This window comes from Chiroxiphia lanceolata, chromosome 28, assembly GCF_009829145.1.
Source record: "Chiroxiphia lanceolata isolate bChiLan1 chromosome 28, bChiLan1.pri, whole genome shotgun sequence".
Taxonomy (NCBI): Eukaryota; Metazoa; Chordata; class Aves; order Passeriformes; family Pipridae; genus Chiroxiphia; species Chiroxiphia lanceolata.
The window spans coordinates 5150829-5171334 of record NC_045664.1 but is presented as its reverse complement, the minus strand read 5'-3'; the positions used below and the strand labels follow the sequence as shown (position 1 = coordinate 5171334).

The window sequence follows — 20506 nt, the reverse complement described above, 5'->3', positions numbered from 1 at the left end:
GGGGAAATTCCTTCATGGAAAGGGCTGCCCAGCCCTGGGCAGGGGTGGAGTCCCTACCCCTGGGGAGATTTAACATCCCTGTGGATGTGGCACGTGGGGACATGGGTTAGTGGTGGCCCTGGCCACCTGACTCAGTGACCTTAGAGGGCTTTTCCAACCCTCATGATTCCATGATCCTTAACGATTCCCTGGGCAACCTGTTCCAGGGCTGGACAGCCCTTTCCCTGAAGGAAGAGGTGGCAGCTCCAGCTGGGAGGATGGTGCCATCTCCTGGCATCCTCAGGCTTCTCCCACTGCATCCACAGGATCCAGGATGCTCCGGTCTGTGAAACTGAGGCCTGGAGCAATGGAGCACCTGGAGTTGCAGAGTGTCCCTGGGAACCCTACTCTGATGGAGCCCAACCAGCCCACCTACCCCCAGCATTCCATCCCCTGCTTCCACACAAATCCCTCCAGCCCCACCTCGCCAGGGGTTCACAGCTCCACCGCTGAACTGGGAAAATCAAGGGTTTCGGTTCAGGCTGAAATAAAACCAGCAGCTTCTGGTCTTTCAGGGAAGGGAAAATCCCAGCTGGAGCTGCAGGTCAGTGAGGAGTGGCTTTAACATCACACCCAGGTCTGCCCTTGAACTCCCCCCGGGTCTCCTTCAGGGCCATTTCCAAGGCTCTCTAAACAGAGTGCCCCTCTCCAGAATTCCTGCTGAAACACTGGAGTGCTTCCTAAATGCACATTTCTAACTGTCAGGTGGGAATGTTTTGACATTTGTCATTATTCCCCCTCATCAGCCGGGAGGATTTGCTGAATTAATGGGCAGGGACACCACGATGGGACAGGTTTTACCATCTCAGTTTGTTTTTTTTTTATCCTGGAAAGGGATAATATTCCTGTATTACAGGAAGTCCTGAGGAGTCCTCACTGTGTGAACCTAGAAAGGCAAAGCCTCATTTTTGCCCCTTTTTACTGGGAATCCAGAGGAACAAACCACAACAATAGTCAACCCAAAACACAGCAGGGCCTGGTGCCACTTTCCCAGGAGTGGCTCCGTGTGCAGGTGGCTGGAAAGGAAGGGTTTAGTTCAGGCAGAGCAGTTTGGGAACCTCCCACACCTGGAGGGACACACTTGTGCTGATCCTCCCACCCACGGCTCGGGGTTATCACGTTCCATGGGGGTGTGAAGGATCTGAACACACAGAGCGTTGAAAAAAGCCACCTCAAACATCCCCAGGAATGGAGATGCTCATTCCTGAGGCCAGGAAGGCTTCAAAGAGAGACCCCTCCCGCTGGAAAGAAAGGGAGATGCTGGGAAGACACAGGTGGGATAAACAAAGGGATGCAAATGTGCTCCTCAGGTGGCTGGAAGCTCTGGGATTCTCGTATCTTCCCTGCTCACAATCCTAATTTATTAAGGTTGTAGATCCCAGACCTCTCCCAGGACTTTTTATTTTTTTAATTTTATTTTTATTTTCTATAATTGTATTATCTATTTTTTATTGTATTTTTTCTTTCATTTTTTTTCTCTTTTATTTTCCTCTGGATTAGGCGGGCGAGGGAACACCCCTGAAGGGGGGGGATGTCCCCCTGGCTCACGTCACCGTCTTCCTCTCGATTTAAACCTTTTAAACGCCGCTAAAGGCGGTGCGTGTGTCCCTCAATTTGATCCTTCATAAAGAAAGAAGGGTCTCGCCTCAAGTTAAACGCCGAAAAAGGTGTAAAAGGGGGAGTTTCGCTCAGTTTAAGGCGCTCCGGGCCGGGCCGGCTGTGACGACACGGCCGGAAGCGCCTCCCTGAGGCGGCTCCGCGGAGCTCCCGGAGCTGCGGCCGCCAGGGCCGAGACCGATCCCGGTCCCGATCCTGAACCCCGTCCTGAGCCCCATCCCGATCCTGAGCCCCATCCCGGTCCTGAGCCCCATCCCCGTCCCCTCGGGGCCGCTCCCGGTGCCGGCCATGAGCAAGCGGAAAGCCCCCCAGGAGAGCCCCAACGAGGGCATCACCGACTTCCTCATGGGTAGGTGCCGCCTGCCCGGTGTGTGTGTGTGTGTGTGTGTGTGTGTGTGTGTGTGTGTGTGTGTGTGTTGGTCTGTGTGTGTGTGTGTGTGTGTGTGTGTGTGTGTGTGTGTGTTGGTCTGTGTGTGTGTGTGTGTGTGTGTGTGTGTGTGTGTTGGTCTGTGTGTGTGTGTGTGTGTGTGTGTGTGTGTTGGTCTGTGTGTGTGTGTGTGTGTGTGTGTGTGTGTGTGTGTGTGTGTGTGTGTGTGTGTGTGTGTGTGTTGGTCTGTGTGTGTGTGTGTTGGTCTGTGTGTGTGTGTGTGTGTGTGTGTGTGTGTGTTGGTCTGTGTGTGTGTGTGTTGGTCTGTGTGTGTGTGTGGTGGTCTCTGTGTGTGTGTTGGTCTGTGTGTGTCTGTGTGTGGGTGTTGGGGTGTGTGCCTGTCTGTCTGTCTGTGTCTGTGTGTGCGTGTGTCTGTGCATAGGTGTGTGTGGGGGGGTGTGTGTCTGTGTGTAGGTGTGGGTGGGTTGGAGTGTGTGTGTGTGTTTGTGTGTCTGTGTGTTGGGGTGTGTGTAGGGGGTGTGGGTGTGCGTGTGCCTACGTGTAGGTGTCTGTGTGTAGGTGTCTGTGTGTATCTGTGTGTGTGTGTTGGTGTGTGTGTTGGGGGGTCTGTGTGTGTGTCTGTGTTGGGGGGGGGGGTGTGTCTGTGGGTTAGGGTTTGTGTGTGTCTGCGTGTGTGAGTAGGTTGGTGTGTGTGGGTGTGCGTGTGTCTATGTGTAGGTGTCTGTGTGTAGGTGTGGGTGAGTTGGGGTATGTATGTGTGTGTCTGTGTAGGTGTGGGTGGGTTGGGGTATGTATGTCTGTGTGTATGTGTGTGTCTGTGTAGGTGTGGGTGGGTTGGGGTATGTCTGTCTGTGTATGTGTGTGTCTGTGTGTGTGTGTGTAGGGATGTGTGTGTCCGTGTCCGGGCTCTCACCACTCTCCTCCCACAGAACTGGCCAACTACGAGCGCAACGTGAACCGGGCCATCCACAAGTACAACGCCTACAGGTACAGCCCCCCTGGCCCCGCCGCGGCCCCCGCGCCCCCCGGCCCGGGCACTGACCGGCACTTTCCGCAGGAAGGCGGCCTCGGTGATCGCCCGGTACCCCAGCAAGATCCGCAGCGGCGCCGAGGCCAAGAAGCTGGTAGGGATTTTGGGGACCCGGGGCTCGGGGGCGGGGTGGCTGCTCTGGGGGTTTCACAGAATCCCAGGATCAGCCGGGTTGGCAAAGATCTCTGAGATCATCGAGTGGAACCTGTAACTCCTGTCAGGGAGTTGTGTGATAGCCTGGGATTCTTGTGCTCCTTTCTGGTCCCGTATTTTGTCATCGTCCTGGGGGGCCCATAGTTCTTTCTGGATTCTAAATTCTAGGGAGCTTTCTTTTCTTCCCAAATATAATGACTTTAAGCGATTTTTGAAGATAACTTGTTTGTCCTCTCCCCCCAATATTTAGGATGGAGTAGGTGCTAAGATTGCTGAGAAGATAGATGAGTTCTTATCCACTGGAAAACTACGCAAATTGGAAAAGGTGGGTTTCTTTCCCTCGTGCTCTGTTTCTCAATAGTTGCTTTCCTTTGGAACTTGCAAAGTAGCCTGCTTGTTTTGCACAGTTTCTGTTCTTGTCCCTGGAGAGATTGAGGTCAGTCTTAAGTATGGTGAACATAGGGTGTATGGTAAGTAGAAATTTGTGGTGAGCCTCCAAAGCAGAGTCTGACTAAGCTGTTTTATCTTCTCAGAGGGTTTTTTGTTTATTGCAAAAGGAGTAAAGGAGGAATTGGCTTGTGTTGTGTTGTTTTTGTAGATTCGACAAGATGATACAAGTGCTTCTATCAATTTCCTGACACGAGTTACTGGCATTGGGTAACAATTGTTTTGTTTTGTTTAGAACCCTTGAGGCTGAGGGTGGGTAATGCAATCATTCTCAGTTCTGAGAAACACTGCACAAAGGTTGAGGATATACTGGGATTTGAGAATGCCTTTGAGGAATTGAGATGAGACGCAGAAGGAGAAGCTTGGGTGTTGTCCTGTCTCAGGACAGTGGAAGTTGCCTCTCTTGAGGCTCTAGCTGAAAGCATGAACTGAAAATGCCTAATGCTGAGAAGAGGGTAAGCATCACAAGTGCCCTCAGACTCGGCCTTTTAGAACCCAGCCAGTTACAGTGCATTGGGATGTCCTGTTCAGTGTTGTAGGATTCTCGCTGTTCCTGATGCCAGATTGCCTTGTCTCTTTGCAGTCCTGCTGCTGCTAGGAAGTTTGTCGAGGAAGGAATTAAGACTTTAGAAGGTAAGTGTAGATTTGGGGCCTCAGTTCACACTCCAGTGATGTGTCATTGTTTTTCTGTCCTGCTGCCTCTCCCAAAGGGTTCTGTGATAGCAGATGGGCCCGAGGCTGTGAGGAAGGTGCTGAAGTTAGTACAGAGGCTTAAGGCATTATATACATATCCAAAATAAAGTCCTTGCAGGTTACGTGGAAGATATCAAGGATTGGGGCTCTTCAGTGGCCTGCTAAGTCTTTATTGGGAAGTACTCTGTGCATTTGTGGTCATCCTGTCAGCTGCTGCACAGTCAGTTTAACACTCCTTCCCTTGAGCTTGTTGTGTTCTCCACACGTATTCTTTGTGTGCATCATTTTTGCATTGCTGAAAACTTACTGTAATATTTTGAGTCCTAAGGTAACTTGTTTGTTTTTTTTTTTCTTAATTGTTCTAGATCTCAGAAAAAATGAGCACAAGCTGACCCACCACCAGCGAATTGGACTGAAGTAAGCTTCCTTGGCTTTTCTAATGGCTCCTCCAGACACCAGGATGGAATGTGTGATATACTGCTCCCACCTCATAGCAGCTCTTCATGTGCAGTGGAAATAATGAAACCATCTTCTAAGCATTGCCAGACTTGCAGTTTTGAGGTTTTACTCTCCCCTTGGTGGGAGTTGGGAGCTTTCTGTGATGTGACAGTAACATAAGTTGCATTCTTTCCTCTGATACACATTTAATTGACTAAAAATTTAGGATGCTACCTCTGGCACTCTTTCAGATACTTTTATTTTTATATATGCAGATATTTTGAAGATTTTGAGAAAAGAATCCCAAGGGAAGAAATGCTGCAAATGCAGGTAAGAATGTCTTTGTTGAGGATGTGAGGTACTGATGGCCAGTGAATGACTGACACCTCCCAACACACATCCTTCCTTTTTACACAGGAAATTGTGCTGAAAGAGGTAAAGAAGCTGGACCCAAACTATATTGCTACGGTCTGTGGCAGTTTTAGACGAGGTTGGTACTCTCTGATCTTGTTATGTTTATTTTGGGATAATAAGCAAGACCCTTCACTGTGTGTGGTGTTCTTCCAGAGACAGTCTGTGCCAGAACCTGGCCTTCTCCTCTGGGTATTGTCTTGGTTGGTCAGTTCAGTGATGAGGCAGCCACGTGAACCCTTGCTTCTGCCCCCACAAAGAGTAGTATGTTCTAATGTGAATTGTTTGCTTTTGCATGACCAACATTTGTCCTTCACTGCCAGAGAGTACAGCAAGAAATTCTGGGGTATTTTCTGAGGGATGGGGGATAGAAACTTTTTGGTGGAAGAACAAGGTTCTCTTTTTTTTTTATAAATATTCTTGAACAGTGACTCTACTAGAAAAACATGTTTATAGGAAAAGGTTAGATGGATGTTCACCAATGTCAGTGCCCTTTGTCATGCACAGAGGGGTTTTCTGTGCTTCTCCCTGGCCCAGGTGCAGAGTCAAGTGGTGACATGGATGTTCTCCTGACCCATCCCAGCTTCACATCCCAGTCCTCCAAACAGGTGTGTTTGCAGCTGCTGTGAGTCAGTGCTGGGCTTTCCTTCCACCAGGGTGTGTTTAAATTCAGAAGAGATGTAGTCTCAGACTTGTACTGCAGCTTTTTGCATCTTCTCATTACTGTAATTTTAATCTCCTCTCTTGGATCACCATGTTTAATTTGAGGAGTTATAATCACTTACATTTTTTCCCCCAGGGTCAAATTTCATGTAGAATAATACATATATTTATGGTGATGTCCTGTACTTATGTGAGCCACCATCTAATATTAATAGGTAAGATATTCTTGTTACCTGTGAACTGATTTCTGTTGTGTTGTCATTGTTCCTAGTCAAAACTTCTGCATCAAGTTGTAGAACAACTGGAAAAAGTCCACTTTGTCACAGATATGCTGTCTAAAGGTGACACCAAATTCATGGTAAGGGCTTCTTTGGTGGTGAGGGATGTTGTGGTGGGATTACCTTTCCTGACAGAAGCTGGGATACATACAAGATACATTCTTTGGACTGCTGGAATTGTGATTTTATTTTATTTTATTTTATTTTTAATTCTCCCCCTTACCTCCCATAAAAACTTCCTACAGTTAGCTCTTAGGGAATCTCTTACAGTAGGATCTCAGTGTTAGAAAGTATACAGATATTTCTGTAGCTCTGAGACCCTGCACCACACCAGGTCAGTTGTGTCTCTGGTTTGCTGGGTGTTTCCCCAGAACCTCAGCACAACCTCCCTCCTTCAGCAGCACCAGTGACCCCTTTCCTAACTCTGTCCTCGAGATCTTGGTAACACTTGTCTTTGCTCTTGGACTTGCGTTCACCTCATTTTGTCCAACACACAACACACTTCTGTCTCCTTTTTTTTTTGTGAGTTTTTCTGCAGAACAGATTTAATGGGTAAGATGACAGACTCAGGATATAGTAGGGATTATGTTGGATGCCTAAAGCAAGAAGTGAATTACATTAGTTTTCTTAGATCCCTTGCTCACAACGCAGCTTTTCCTTTTCTTTTTTAACTTAAATATTGCATGAAGATTAAAAAGCAGTTTGAACTGAAAAGAGGCAGAGGATTTCTCAAGAAAAAACTTCCTTTAACCCCCCAGTTTTTAACGATTTACTGTACTCAGATATCCAGCTGTTCCAGTGAAATATGTAATCAGTTCAGCTGGAATTTAACTTTGCCTTCCAGATAACTGAGGATTGTTTAAGAGGTTTTTAAGGGTGGGGTGGTAAAGACTGATCTCAAATCTGTTTAATTTCATTTGGATTTCTTGCTTGCCTTACTTCCTCCCAGGGTGTCTGTCAGCTGCCAGAGAGAGAAGATGGCACAGCCTATCCTCACAGGAGAATTGATATCAGGTAATGCACCCAAAAACCCAGCCAGACCCCCAGTGCAGCTGTCTGCTGCAGAGCAGGCATTTACATCCACTCCTGCAGTCAGATCTCTCCTTCCATTGTCAGAACGTGGCATTTACTGGGTGTCTAATTCCTTTGCACTGAGGAAGCCACTGTACAAGTGCCAGTATCTACAACAGGTTATTAGCAGTAATGCTGTGTTTTAAATCATGACATTCTATCCAGGTTCAGAACTGTGTCCTGTTTTACCATCCTGCTTTGACATTAATTCTTGGCAGGAGTGCAAGCACCATAACCAGGTGGTGGCTGAACACCAGTAACTTCTGGGTCAGGTAGATGTGCTGAACCTTTCTTTGATATGCAGTTCATTTCATTCTTGCATCTGGCTTGGGGAAAATCAAATGTGCAGAGTTGCAGGATGTGTGGACATAAACAGAAAGCAGACCCACAGCAGTGTCTGAAGGGCTGAATTTCAAGTGGCTTGTAGCTTTTTTGTTATATATTTGCTCTAAGTCTGCACTTCTGCTTTTTCCTCTAGGCTTATCCCCAAGGATCAGTATTACTGTGGTGTGCTGTACTTCACAGGGAGTGACATATTCAATAAGAACATGAGAGCTCATGCCCTGGAGATGGGCTTCACCATCAATGAGTACACCATCCGTCGCTTGGGTGTCACTGGTCAGTGTGGGGCTCTGCACGGAGTGTTCCTCTGCTCACATGCTGGGTGTGATCTTCTCTGGGTGGTTTGCAAATAGCTCTGATAAACACTGTTTTTACAGTGTCCTTTTTGGTGTTGGGCACCATTACAGCAAGAAGAGGCAGCCTGCTTATGTACAGGCAGTGCTGTGGCACAAAGTTACCTCTTTGGGCTGCCTAATCTTCTTAAAGTCTTACTGGTGTAAAGATTGTTTTTTCTGTGTCAAGCACAGCACATAAGGGGTTTGCCACTCTTTTCACAGGATATGCCACATCCTTCAGTTGTTTTGTTTTGGAGGGGAGGTGACTATACACACATGCACAAGACTATAAATGTATTTAACTGCACAACCACATGGCCCAAAGTTCATTCATTACCTTATTTCCTTTGACACTAATAAGAATAATCACCTACACACTGTATGAAAAGGCCAGGGGGGCAGTGAGGGTTGTTCTGGGTGGTTTTTTAAGTCTGCTTTACTTACAGCAGTTTTGTCTCCATCTTGCAATGCACTTGGCTTGTCTGGATGGCACAGAGCATCCCCCTTTCAAACAGCATCTGTAATTCACTTGCAGGAGTTGCTGGAGAGGCCCTGCCCGTGGAATGTGAAGAAGACATCTTTGACTACATCCAGTGGAAGTACAGGGAGCCAAAGGACCGCAGTGAATAATTGTCTGGGTAGCCTGGAGAGATGTTTCATAGCTTCTTATGAAGTGCATAGTCTTACTTTGGTTGTTACTGCAAAAACTGTGTATTGCTGATGTTTACAGCAAGTCCATGGCGCTAGTACAGAACGTGTAGTGAAGATCAACTCCTGTAAGATGTCATGGAATAGTTTGGGTTGGAAGGGACCTTTAAGTGTCTTCTAGTCCAACCCCCCTGCAATGAGCAGGGACATCTCCAACTAAATCAGGTTTCTTAGAGCCCAGTCCAGTCTGACCTTGAATGTTTCCAGAGTTGGGGCATCCAGCTCCTCTCTTTGTATCTTATGTACGAGTAGCCACAGGATGAGAAAGCGAGCTGTGTCCTGAAGTACTCCTAAAGAATACCATTTTCAACTGCTATTTATATCTCCTTATCTCTGGGTTAAGCATCTTGAAGCTCCTGATGAGCAGTTTCCTTCTAAACCCGTTCAGTATGGGCTGTACTCTGATGTGACCATCCTCCTGCTGCTTGGGACTGGGTTTTGTTACCAGGGGGGTTGTAGTCCTGTCCACTGCAGTGCTCTGTGCTTTGTTCACTTTGTTCAGCTTGGTCTGATGAATTGATGCATTTCCACCACTCCTGTAGATTCAGTCTGCCCTTTTTTATGTGCAAACCTGTCAGATCTTATTTTATGCCTCCTCTTTAATTGTTGGGGAAGGTAAGGACTGGTTTGTGTATGAGAGGAGGTCTCATCAGGAATGCATTGCTAGCTGTATTTGGGACAAAGATTCTTTATTGTCAGACTACTTAACCTGACCTGAATCATAAAACAAAGATGGATGTAATACTATTTCTTATTTTTATCTGACTTAAGCTTACAGAACAACTACATTTTTACTTGTTCTTATACAATGAGTGTTGATCAGTCTTAGTAACGGAGATTATAGGCTGGTACTCCTGATTATATCTTTATTTTCTTCTGTTATTCATATTGGGAGTTTTAATAATTTTTCTGTGAACGTTCCCCAGCAGTAATGTATGCAGTGGTATGTAAGGTAACTAGAAGTTAACTTGGTGCTATGTGAAGTCTTCTGATGCCTCATAGTAAAAATATATATAGCTGATATATTTAGTATTTTCTTCAATGATCAGTGGGAATAAACAGATTGAATATTCCATCCTGAATGTGCAATCCGGTTTTGTTATTATTTATTAGCTACAGTTTTAAGAGATCACGAAGCAGTAACACAGGTTTCCCGTGTTGACAGGTGTTTCCTGGGCAGCACACAGCATTACACTGATGCCTTCTCCATCCTCTTCCACAGGCAGCCCAGCTTTGGCCGGGGCCTCGAGGCAGAACTCGCTGGCTTTGCAGTCCGACTCCCTAACGCTGTGAATTCTTCTATATGAAAAAAAACCCACAAAAGGCTTGTTCAGAGTGCTTGCTCGTTTGTTTTCCTTGAACTGTGTATACAGTGTGCCCTTCTTTTTCATTTTTTCTCCCCACACTCCCCACTTCACTGGCTCTCCTCCGGGCTTTACTGGGCTGCAGGTCCCCGGTGATCGGTGGCTGTGAGCCCTGGGCAGGCTGTGAGGGGCAGAGCTGTGCTCCTGGGTGGGCACAGACCCCGCTGCTGTGCCCGCTGGCACCGGGCCTTGTCAGCAGCACTGCCCGCACCGTCCCGGCAGTGTTTGCCAAGGGCTTGCTTCAGCTCGGCTCCTTCCTCCACCTCTGGGCCGGGCGGCCCTTCCTGAGGGCTTTGCTGAGCAGCAGTTCAGGAATCACAGAACCACGGAATCGCTGAGGCTGGAAACGACCTCTGAGCTCACCGAGTCCATCCAGCCTGTGAGCCGAGAGCCCCTTGTCACCCAGCCCGGGTCCCGAGCGGGGAGGGCAGCGACTGGAGGGCTGGTGAGGGGTTTGTGAGGGGTTTGTGAGGGGCCCCTCAGCCCCGCTCGGGGCCGCGCTCGGGGCCGCGCTCCCGCGGGAGGGAGGGCGGGCGGGCGCGCGCGCGGGGCAGGGCCGGGGCCGGGGCGCGTGCGCAGCGGCGGCCCCGCGCATGCGCAGGGGGGGCGCCGAGAGCCGCACCGGAGGCAGCGCGGGCGGCAGGTACCGGCGGGGCCGGGCCGGGACCGGGGCCGGGACCGGGGCCGGGCACAGGGCGAGGGCGGGCCGCGTCCCGCGTCCCGCGGCGCTGTCCGGCCGGGCCCGGCGGTGTCCTGCGGGCCTCCCCGGGGCCTCCCCGGGCGTCCCCCGAGTCACCTTGCGGAGGGGCCGCGGGCCGCTCGCTCAGCGCCCTCAGCCCCGCGGGCCGCCCGGGGCGGGCCCGTCCCTGCGGCCCGGGCGCGGGGGTCCCGCCGGCGGTTGTCCCGGCCGGGAGGGCCGGGCCGGGGGGCGCGGGCGGGGCCCGGAACCGTTACCGGTTGCGTAACGAGGCAGCACCGGGGCGGGGGCGGCGCTCGCGCCCCCGGGGCCGCCGCCGAAAGGTGCGTGAGGGCGGTCGCGGGCCCGGCCCGCCGCGCCCCTCGGAACCGGCGCGGCGGCCTGAGGGCGCTTCTACTGCTTGTGCGCGTTATGGGGTTTTTACGGTTACTCCACGGCCTCTTGTGTTTCCTTGCCCGCTTCGCACCGCGTTTTGCGGGCCGTTGTCGTCGCGTCTGGTTGATGGAGACCAAATTTAGGGTTAAGAGTTGTGAAACTCTGAGCTCTGCTCCTCCAGACGATTTTTAGAGCTGTTTGTTATTAGCAAAGAATTTATGTATTTCAGTATGGTTAACCTCGAGAATCGCTTTTTTTTTTTTTTAAATACCGTTTAAATACTTGCATAAAACTTAACATACACATTAAAACACGTAGAATACAGAAAACGAAGCTGTGTGCTGTAAAGAGAGGAGACATGTTAGACATGTTAGGAGAGTGAACAGGCTCACAATTTTCAAGATGTCTCAATAGCCTTGTGAAAATGAAGTGTAAACTGAACAGATTGTCACCCAAAAGGGTGAGATTTAGATGAAGCAGGTGCTGGACAGGATGGTGAAGTCCTCCTTTACTGGAAGTGTTTTCAGTGAAGCTGGTGTGGAGAGCCCCAGGACTCAAAGAGGCAGGAGGGTGACATGTTTTCAGAAGCTGGGGTAGGGGGGTTTCTGGTGTCTGGTGCTGCAGAGAAGAATATGAACAAATGCATCAGAAGTAGGAATGACAAAGAATTGCCCTTGAAACCAAAAGGAAGGAGCATTTCTGATGGCTTTTCTCTCCTGAAGCAGATGTGCCTTCACAGTTATGCAAACTTAATCTAGAAGGGCAAGACTAATTTTCCACTGGGGAAGAGTTTTCCTACTTGTTTACTGTGGATTTTCTGATGCAAAATCCCTGAATTATGGTAACTAAAATGAAATACATCATGTGAGCTGTAATATCACGTGCCTGTCCTTTTGAGTTTTGCCCTCCGAAGTGGTTGTACCAGGGACCCATATTAGAAAATGTAGGTTTTGCTGCTGTGTGTGCACAGTGCAGAGATACTGATGGTTACTGGACAGTGCACAGAGACCTCTGTGTCTTACACATCTCTGAAAAAGCTTTCTAGGAAGTCACAAGTGCAGATGGAAGTGAGATCTGTTTTCCTTTGGGATTGCTCAGTGCTGACCTTGCTTTGCCCTTTGGGGTCCCTTTCAGAAAGGGTCCTGCCAGGAAAGCGGTGTTTGCTCGTTATCAGAACAGTGATAAGGCTCCCATGAGCTCTTTTAGCAGTGGAAGAATGTGAGGCTGACATTGGTGGGTGTAATAGCTGGGTTCAGAGTTCCCAAGTAATGGATTGACTTTGGGAACTTCCTTGGGTGGGAGCTTGTTTGTGACACAGCAACAGTGACACAAGGAGGACTTCTGACAGTTCCTTGTCAGTGAAGTACTCAGAGGCTGCTGGTCATAGATTTATAAATGCTTTGGATGTAGTTTGGATTTGATGCTGCTACACCCAAGATTCTTACAGCTCCCCATGTGTTTCAGATCCAATGGCTGTACCACCGACGTACAGTGACTTGGGAAAGTCTGCCAGGGATGTGTTCAACAAGGGCTATGGTAAGTGAGATGACTGTGGTTTGATAACCTTTCCTGTTTTTTTCTTAGGCATCTTGAAAATGCCAGTAGAAACATTAGTACCTCAGAGATCCCCTAATAGCTTGTGGTAGGAATTCAGCAGAGGCTTGGAGCATGTGGCGCCTTCTGAATCTGAACTTTGGGCATGTGTCATGAAAATGCTGCAGTGGCAAAGAGTTAGAGGGGAAAGTTAGGAGTTTGACCTTAAGAACAGTCTCTGGAAAATGCTCCACCCTTTACCTTCCAATTTTTGTGTTTGGAGGCATTAAATCAGTGACAGAGATGTAGGCTGCCATAGGGGGCTGTATGTGGCAATAAACAGGTTCCTGAGGTAGAGTGACCTTTCTGTTGATCAGAACAGCTGACTGGTACAGCTAGAGAAGATATTGTCACAATATTTGCATTTGTCCCTTTTTGGGAACAGTACTAACAGTGTTGATTTTTTTTTAATCTGGTTTTGTGTGTGATAAAGATTGCATTTATATCCCAAATCTGTATACTACATAAAACTAAAAAGCACTGTGGTCTGGTCTCTGCCACCCTGGAGTTCAGGCTTTGCTAAAATTCAGCTCAAGATCCCTGCTTTAGTCTCAGTTATTTGGGGCTTAGTGTACCCTGCCTGTGGTACTTTGGGTGTGCTGGAAACAAGCCTTGCTTGTGTATTGTAAAACAGCCCCTGTGTGCTGTTCTGTTTTCAGGATTTGGAATGGTCAAGTTGGAGTTGAAGACCAAGTCTACCAGTGGGGTGGTAAGTACTGGGGGCTTTGCACCTCACCAGCATGGCAGTGGAAGGACAGACCCCTGAGCTGGTTGGTGGCAGCAACTTGCTGGCAGGTGTTGCCTCCCTCTTTCATTTCTCATTTTAAAACTTGTAGCTGACTCAGATGTTCCTGAGCTGACATGGCAGTGCTGCTTCTCCTGTGGCCTGCAAGAATTCTCATTCCTCCCTGTTCCCATTGATATGTCCCAGACAGGAGTTTCTTCACCTTACATAGCTCTCATTTTTGCTTAGGAATGTGTTTGTTTCCCTGCTGCTGTTGGTTTTCATAGGATTTGAGTCTGGAAGGACTTTTATCCAAAAGGCCAAGTGTCACATAAGCACCACAGTTTAACTTCATTTTCACTCCTTTTCACTATGGTTACACTTCAAGACTTAATTAAAACCAGACAGTCCTTCTGCAGTACCTTTTATGTAGAATTTGAGGGCTTAATTAAACTTTAGCACTTCAATTACTAGAAAACGTTATGATCTGCACTTTAATGATGGAGAAGTGGAGCTTCCTCAGGATTTCACAGGAGGCAAAACCAGGAATGGGCTTCGTAATTTTGATCTTTACCAGAGGCATATGTTGTTCACTAAATAATATTTTTCTTACACTGACTCTCAGTTCTGTGCATGCTCCCACTTGATGCTGTTCTGATTGATGAGATGGTGCTGCTTTTCAGCCTACTTCATAAACATGTTTGCCTTAGCTCCCTCCTTCTCTTGCATTCTTATCCTGCAGATGGGGTAAGTGCTTCCTTTAGTACTGCTGCATTCTGGCCCAGTTATGCTTTTGGTGGGTCACTTGCATGTGCTCCAGGAACACACAGGCCTGTGCTCTCTACACCCTGTGCTCTCTACACCCTGTGCTCTCTACACCCTGTGCTCTCTACACCCTGTGCTCTCTATACTACAACTGCCTCCACTTACTGACATCTCCTGATATGCAGTTTTCCTGGCTGGAAGTTTTGGTTCTCAAATAACATGCAAATAGTTAATTTTGCTGTCTTCGGAGTGTGATGGAACATGAACAACTGTAGTAAGTTCTAAAATGGGCTTTTTCTTTTCCATGCAATTTTCATTGGATGTTTATCCAGCTGGTAAGAATAGTGACTGTTTTGGCATGTTGGCTCTTGTCTTCCTTGTTTTCTGTGGTGCATACTGTCACTTGTGAACCATTCCATTGGGTGTAGTCCTGTTATCATCCACCTTGTGCAATTTAACTGTGTCCAGAACTCTAAATCTGCTTTATCATCCATGTGTGTAAAGCCATTTGCAATCTTTGCCCAACAGTCCACAACAAGAACACTGTAAGAACAGCAGGGGGAAAACAGGATAGATGTGGTATTGATGCAGTTGTCTGTTGCTTCAGATTTTGTGCTTGTTGGTGTTTCTGCTGAGCATTCTACTGCAGCAAAGTGGGTATTTGGGGATGGAGCTGAGGTAGGAAACAAACTGTGAGATTTAATTCCTGCATGGGTACTGATAGTACCTCTGGTTGTTATGATACAGAAACATTTGGGTGTTTTCTGTGGACGTAGAAAACAACAACAGTAGTGTCTGTTGGTTATAACTGTTGCAGAGATTGCAAGTGGTTTTGCCTGCTGAGTGCATGGCCCTGCTGAAGGTGCCACCATGGACTAGAAGGTCAGTGGGAAGCTGTGCTTGGCTGCTGACCCAGCTGGGTGTGACACGGAGCCAGAATGAGTCTGATTTTTCAGCTACAAAGAATTTCAGAAATGCTCCTCCACGAGCTGCTCTGGGAGACGCTCTGGTGACACGGGCAGAGACTGATGGCAGCAGATGTTGGCTTGTGCCTTCTGCTTCCAGGAGCAGCTCTGCTTCTGACACCTGACAAAATGCTTTGGCTTTGGATCATGTGACAGTGCAGGTTCTTTGCCTTTGGCTTTGAGACAAGTGTTTACAACCTTCCCTTTGCTTGATCTGAGAACCAAGCCAAGCCTTTTTAATTGGTTACCTGCTCTAAGCTCAGGAGAAAGTTCCTTCTGAATTCTGAGGCAGGGTCGAGGTGTCTTTACTGACTTTGTGGAAGTGGCATTAGAACACTGGGTAGCAGTGCTGTCTGAAGGACAGTCCAGCACATCCTCACTCTGTCTCATGTCTCTGTGAGCTGCTCCATGTGTGGTACAACTGCTGTGCTCTTGTAGTGCTGCATTAGCTTGAGTACCTGTCCCTCCCCTGCAGTGTCCCAGGCTGTGTGTGAGGGTGTTACCTGGCACTTCCAAACCATTCACAGACAGTCTTTGTGTCTTTGTACACTCTGCAGAGTCCAGAATTGTGAAAGTAATGTACACAGCATCCAGGAATAGTCCTGGAATGACAAGGATCTGGAAAGCCAGGGTTCCAAAGCTTGGAAATGTAATGACAGGTTATTTATCTTTTCTCAAGGAAAATATTTGAGAGATGGGGGTAACAAATGAGGGCCATTCTCAGGTGCTTCTTAAAACCTAATTCCTACACCTTGAGCTTACTACTGTGGCAATATTCCTACTCACTGCTTTATACTGGGTTGTGCATGAAACTCTTGAGTTATTCCAGGAGGAGAGATGTTTATTGAGACTTGAAGTCCCCTAAATAACAGGAAGCTCTGATGTTCCAGAACACACACACAGCATGTTGCAGAACACACTGATCCTCAGTGAAGGATCACCTGACAGAGACCTCAGGGTGCTGGGGGGGGCAGGTTACTTTCTCATACTGGGAAGAAGAAAGGGTCTCTAATTTTAAGGTGCTTTCCAAAGGGTGACTCAGCTTCAGAAGTGCAGTTACTGACTGAAGTAATGAGTGAGAAGTTGAGGGAGAAGGTACTGAAGTCATCCCCGTGGTATATGAAGAGTCTCAGTGACATCAGGATAAAGGGTAGGGGGAACCACAATTAGGTTGCAGTAGTCAGTGTGAGAAGCATCAGTTCTCCAGAAGACACTTTCACTGCTGAAACATGGGAGAAAAAAGTAATTACAATGAAGAAACACACAAGATGTTTGGAGAAATGTGGGAAAAATACATTTTTTTCTTTTTGCTGTTCATCTGACACTGTAAGTTGGGTGTAGGATTGCTTTTCCTAAGGGAGAGTGGGTTTTCAGGAGCACACCTCAATAAAAGAAACACTCAGAACAGAGATGCCAAAAGCAGTAGCCTTTTGTGATGCAAAAATAATTATTTTAGGTGGGGATTGGGAAGAGGAGGAGGAGGATTTTGAGGGTTCTGTCAAAAAGCCTGAGGGTAGCAGTTGTGAGTGCTGGACAAGTGGAAAAACTGAATGTAATTGAACCTCAGGAGTGCTGAAACTCGTGTTATGCTCTTGCCAGGACTTCACTGCTACTGGTTCTTCCAACACGGACACGGGCAAGGCCTCAGGCAGTCTGGAGACCAAATACAAGATGAAAGAACAGGGGCTGACGTTCACCCAGAAGTGGAACACAGATAACACGTTGGGAACAGAAGTTGCTGTGGAGGATCAGGTAAGAGGAAGTAGATCCTTTGAAAACGTTTCTGCAGCCGGTGTGAGAAAGTCTGGAGCTGAACAGGAAACCCTGGGGAGTGACAGCTGAGCAGAACTGGCTGGAGTACTGCAAGAAGTGATGTGTCCTGGCAGAACACACAGGCTGGGGGTGCAGGGTGCTGGATTCCAGCAGAATGATCCAGGGGGATGCAGTTCCTGGAGTTACAGCCCTGTGGAATTACTTGGCTGGTTGAATGAACCAAACTGTTATCCATGAGCTGTGTAGAACTGTCACTGCTGCAGTCATGCAGGGAAAACAGAGGGCTCTCATCATTTTAAATGCTTTAATACACAAGGACTTAAGTTTGGCTGCCTTGAGATTGAATATATTTTGTAAGGTCGAAAAGATGAGCATTTGCAGCTTGGCACTGCTTACACGAAGGGTTGGCAGGGTACAGCACTCTCAAAACACACAGTCCTTTTTCAGATTAAGAGGTTTATGGCTTTCACTTAATGCCTGAAGGTAATGGTGCCAAAGATAGTGAAAATTCTGTGGTGCCCTCTGCCCTGTATGGCCATTCATGTCTTACAGTGAGCTCTGAAGATGCTGCAGGATGAGGGATTTAAACACATGGTTGTGTTTTGTTTTCTCTTTAGACAGGAGGCAGAGTTCTAGTAATGAGTGTAACAAACCATGTTTCAGCAGAATTCTGAGCAGGTGTCTTGGTTTTTCTTTGCAGTTGGTTGGAGGATTGAAGGTGGCTCTTGACACTACATTTGTACCGAACACAGGGTAAATACTTAAACACCTGAATAAACCACGTCTCACACCCCCCTGTGCACTGCCACGGGTAAAATGGCATTTTCTCTCTGCAGGAAGAAGAGTGCAAAGTTGAAGACCTCCTACAAAAGAGAATATATAAATGTAGGCTGCAACATAGACATTGACCTCGCTGGGCCAACCGTGTATGGCTGGGCAGTGTTGGGCTATGAAGGTTGGCTGGCTGGCTACCAGATGGCTTTTGATACAGCCAAGTATAAGCTTTCACAAAATAACTTTGCCTTGGGATATAAGGCAGGAGACTTTCAGCTGCACACTAATGTGTAAGTACTCTCTGAGCCTAGAAGAACGTTACCAGAGGAGCCAAACTGCAGGAATAGTTGCATTAGTGGACTTAGGTCAAAGGCAGGTGGATGGAAGGGGATGCTAATTTGTTTCCAAATAATTCATATTCAGTGTTTTCATTTTCAGTGCTACTAAAACAGAGCAACTTTCCAACTCTTGTCTGCCTTGATAGCTTGTCTGAGAGTAATTTGGGGGTTTGTGTATGTAAGATAGTGATGTAGAGGCACTTTGTGTTAATTTGGAATTTAAATCTGTGAACTTTTAACTTCTGTTCTGGCACTAGATAAAAGAGCCTTCAGCTAAACTGCTGTACCTTCTCCCCCTCCCCACCACTGCTGTCCCTCAGAAATGCCCAAGGTGAAGGAGAGAGGCCTCTGTTGTGCTATGCTTGAGTGTGTCCAGCTGTCACTGTAGCTCTGCCCTGGGCATTCAGATCTCTGAGAGTCTGGAGATGGTGTATTTAAACAGCTGCACTGCAGTAACATGTTCTCAGTCTCATCACTGCCAAAACTGAAGTCTCCTGGATTTGTCCCTTCATGTGTTACCACAGGTTGGCTTGAGACAAGCAACCAGGTTACCTGGGTGTATTTTTTCTGTCAGAGCCTCAAAATGTAGGTCTCAGCTGTTGGAAAGTCTTGTTTATGATGATTGTGGGGAAGGGCTGACCTAAAGAGTTACTGAACACACTTGCATCTGTTAAAACAGGAATGATGGCACCGAGTTTGGTGGGTCTATTTATCAGAAGGTTAATAATAACGTTGAGACATCAGTCAATCTGGCATGGACTGCTGGCAGTAACAACACACGTTTTGGGATTGCTGCAAAGTACCAACTGGATGACAAGACTTCTCTTGTGGTAAGAACTTTGTTAAAGATGTTTCAAGCTCCCACAAATACTGAACATTTATGTTATGAAGTAGTTGCTTTGACTAATTACTGAGTAGAGGCCAAACTGTGGCTTTTGTTGTGGTTCACATTTAAATTGGGACCTCACAGGTTATACTTGTGAAATTAGGAAAAAAAATAAATCTAAACCGTAATTTTGTCCACAGTGAAATAGTCTGATTAGTGTGTTTGGAGCCCTGCAAGATGTGTGTCAAAAGGTACTGAAAGGCTGTAGTGTTTTGATTCTCTAATCCATAACATAAAACACTATTACAGTTACAGTGGTGGAAGTTCAGCCTTCTCCTGAGCTGACTCTTGAAAGTCAGCTGACACATGAAGTCAGTGCTGCTTCAGTTCTTGGTGTTAAAACAAGCATTTGTTTTGTTTCAAAACAAGACTCAGCTCCAGGACAATTCAGCCAGAATTAAAGATGAGAAATACTATTGTAAACAGCTCAAAACTTAGTAATGCAAAAAAGGGGGTTGCATATTCATGTATTTATTGCTCATTAAATGAAAAAAAGTCACTCCTGAGTGATGTGAACAAGACAGACTTCTTTGGCTCTGTGGGACTGCAGCAAGTAGCTCTTAAAAGGATATGAAGACACAGTGTTGGGGGCAGTGAAGAACAGGGTGGCATTTTATTTGGGCATAATGGGGCCACCATTTGAGGAAAAGATTGCTTGGGCTGGAAACTCTTGAGAAAAGATTGGAATGTGCTCCTAGCAGAGGTTACTCTACAAGTAGCTGAAGAGAGTTAATGCATAAGCCACCTTCTGAGGGCACTGGGACAATGCTGAATATTTGTGCACAGTGTATAAGCACTGTGATTTCCTTTTCCCTGCAGGGCAAAGTGAACAATGCCAGCCTCATCGGACTCGGCTACACTCATGTCCTCCGACCTGGTACGTAGGTCTCACTGGCAGCAGCAAATGTATTGAGTGCTACACTGTGGGTTATTTCCTGCCATCTTTAGAACAGAACAGATGAACAGATGAGCTCAGAGTTTTGCAGAGGCTCACAGAAGGAAAGGTTATCTCACTTGCTTTAGGAACTGGGGTACAAAGGCAGTGCTGAGGTCGGGTACTGGGGGAGGGCAGTGCCCAGGGCTCTCACAGTGGGGTGGCTCTCATGACTTGCTTTCACAGGTATTAAACTGACCGTCTCAGGCTTGATTGATGGCAAGAATTTCAATGCTGGAGGTCACAAAGTTGGGCTGGGATTTGAGCTGGAAGCTTAACACACCTGTAAGTAAAACAACTGGTGGTGCTCTGGAAGGTGAAGGAAAAGTATACCCAGTGTGTTTCGGCCTTAATATACTCTGAAATTTGAAGAAGTGTGAACTTTCTGCTCTTCCAAAGAACGACTTTAACCCACTGCTGAAGGTCCAGAGAGTGCCAGCACAACAGAGGAAGACACTTGAAGGCGTGCATGGAAGTTGTGATGTTTGTGCCACATTTCAGTTTCCTGTATTTTAAATCTGTTCCTAAAAAAACAGAAGAAAATCCAACCTCTCCCCCTTATTGTATTGCATTTTGCATGTCCTGTACTCCACAGCCTTTTCTAAAAGGTGGTCGCTGTGCTGTAGTGGAAATTTGGGTTTACATCGGAATGAAATAAATTGGTCCCAGTCGGAACAGAAGGTTGGTGTGTCTTGACTCTTAGCC

At 47.2% G+C, this 20506-nt stretch overlaps 3 protein-coding genes across 6 annotated transcripts; 2 read left to right on the top strand and 1 right to left on the bottom strand.

The window, feature by feature from the left end:
* Window positions 1-1778: 1778 nt before the first annotated feature.
* Window positions 1779-9951, top strand: POLB (DNA polymerase beta). 2 transcript variants are annotated; one of them, XM_032712681.1, is made up of 15 exons: window positions 1816-2005; window positions 2974-3031; window positions 3102-3168; window positions 3478-3552; window positions 3826-3884; window positions 4258-4307; window positions 4733-4784; window positions 5081-5135; window positions 5223-5295; window positions 5754-5824; window positions 6151-6237; window positions 7107-7171; window positions 7707-7846; window positions 8441-8543; window positions 9836-9951. In XM_032712681.1, the coding sequence occupies exons 1-14, from the start codon at window positions 1945-1947 to the stop codon at window positions 8533-8535; spliced, it is 1008 nt and encodes a 335-aa protein (XP_032568572.1). In that variant the 5' UTR covers window positions 1816-1944; the 3' UTR covers window positions 8536-8543; window positions 9836-9951. The 2 variants fall into 2 exon arrangements, with proteins under 2 accessions (XP_032568571.1, XP_032568572.1); XM_032712680.1 differs by having other exon boundaries at window positions 1779-2005; window positions 8441-9951.
* On the bottom strand, window positions 9703-10765 carry LOC116799494 (atherin-like). Its single transcript, XM_032712685.1, has 2 exons — window positions 10341-10765; window positions 9703-9912 (listed from the first exon to the last, which is right to left on the bottom strand). The coding sequence occupies exons 1-2, from the start codon at window positions 10570-10572 to the stop codon at window positions 9803-9805; spliced, it is 342 nt and encodes a 113-aa protein (XP_032568576.1). The 5' UTR covers window positions 10573-10765; the 3' UTR covers window positions 9703-9802.
* Window positions 10539-20478, top strand: VDAC3 (voltage dependent anion channel 3). Of its 3 annotated transcripts, none has more exons than XM_032712682.1 (10): window positions 10539-10620; window positions 12514-12585; window positions 13302-13351; window positions 13410-13412; window positions 16696-16848; window positions 17570-17622; window positions 17706-17933; window positions 18661-18811; window positions 19687-19744; window positions 19988-20478. In XM_032712682.1, the coding sequence occupies exons 2-10, from the start codon at window positions 12519-12521 to the stop codon at window positions 20077-20079; spliced, it is 855 nt and encodes a 284-aa protein (XP_032568573.1). In that variant the 5' UTR covers window positions 10539-10620; window positions 12514-12518; the 3' UTR covers window positions 20080-20478. The 3 variants fall into 3 exon arrangements, with proteins under 3 accessions (XP_032568573.1, XP_032568575.1, XP_032568574.1); XM_032712683.1 differs by lacking the exon at window positions 10539-10620 and adding an exon at window positions 10981-10997; XM_032712684.1 differs by lacking the exon at window positions 13410-13412.
* The last annotated feature ends 28 nt before the right edge of the window (window positions 20479-20506 follow it).

Excerpts from the sequence above, each read along its gene's own strand:
- POLB (XM_032712680.1), top strand. The coding sequence starts at position 1,945 with ATGAGCAAGCGGAAAGCCCCCCAGGAGAGCCCCAACGAGGGCATCACC. Across the intron at positions 3,885-4,257 it reads ACACGAGTTACTGGCATTGG|TCCTGCTGCTGCTAGGAAGT; the intron begins GTAACAATTGTT and ends GTCTCTTTGCAG. Across the intron at positions 7,847-8,440 it reads CCGTCGCTTGGGTGTCACTG|GAGTTGCTGGAGAGGCCCTG; the intron begins GTCAGTGTGGGG and ends ATTCACTTGCAG.
- LOC116799494 (XM_032712685.1), bottom strand. The coding sequence starts at position 10,572 with ATGCGCGGGGCCGCCGCTGCGCACGCGCCCCGGCCCCGGCCCTGCCCC. Across the intron at positions 9,913-10,340 it reads TCACAGGCTGGATGGACTCG|AAGAATTCACAGCGTTAGGG; the intron begins GTGAGCTCAGAG and ends TTTTTCATATAG.
- VDAC3 (XM_032712682.1), top strand. The coding sequence starts at position 12,519 with ATGGCTGTACCACCGACGTACAGTGACTTGGGAAAGTCTGCCAGGGAT. Across the intron at positions 12,586-13,301 it reads TGTGTTCAACAAGGGCTATG|GATTTGGAATGGTCAAGTTG; the intron begins GTAAGTGAGATG and ends TTCTGTTTTCAG. Across the intron at positions 17,934-18,660 it reads TTTCAGCTGCACACTAATGT|GAATGATGGCACCGAGTTTG; the intron begins GTAAGTACTCTC and ends CTGTTAAAACAG.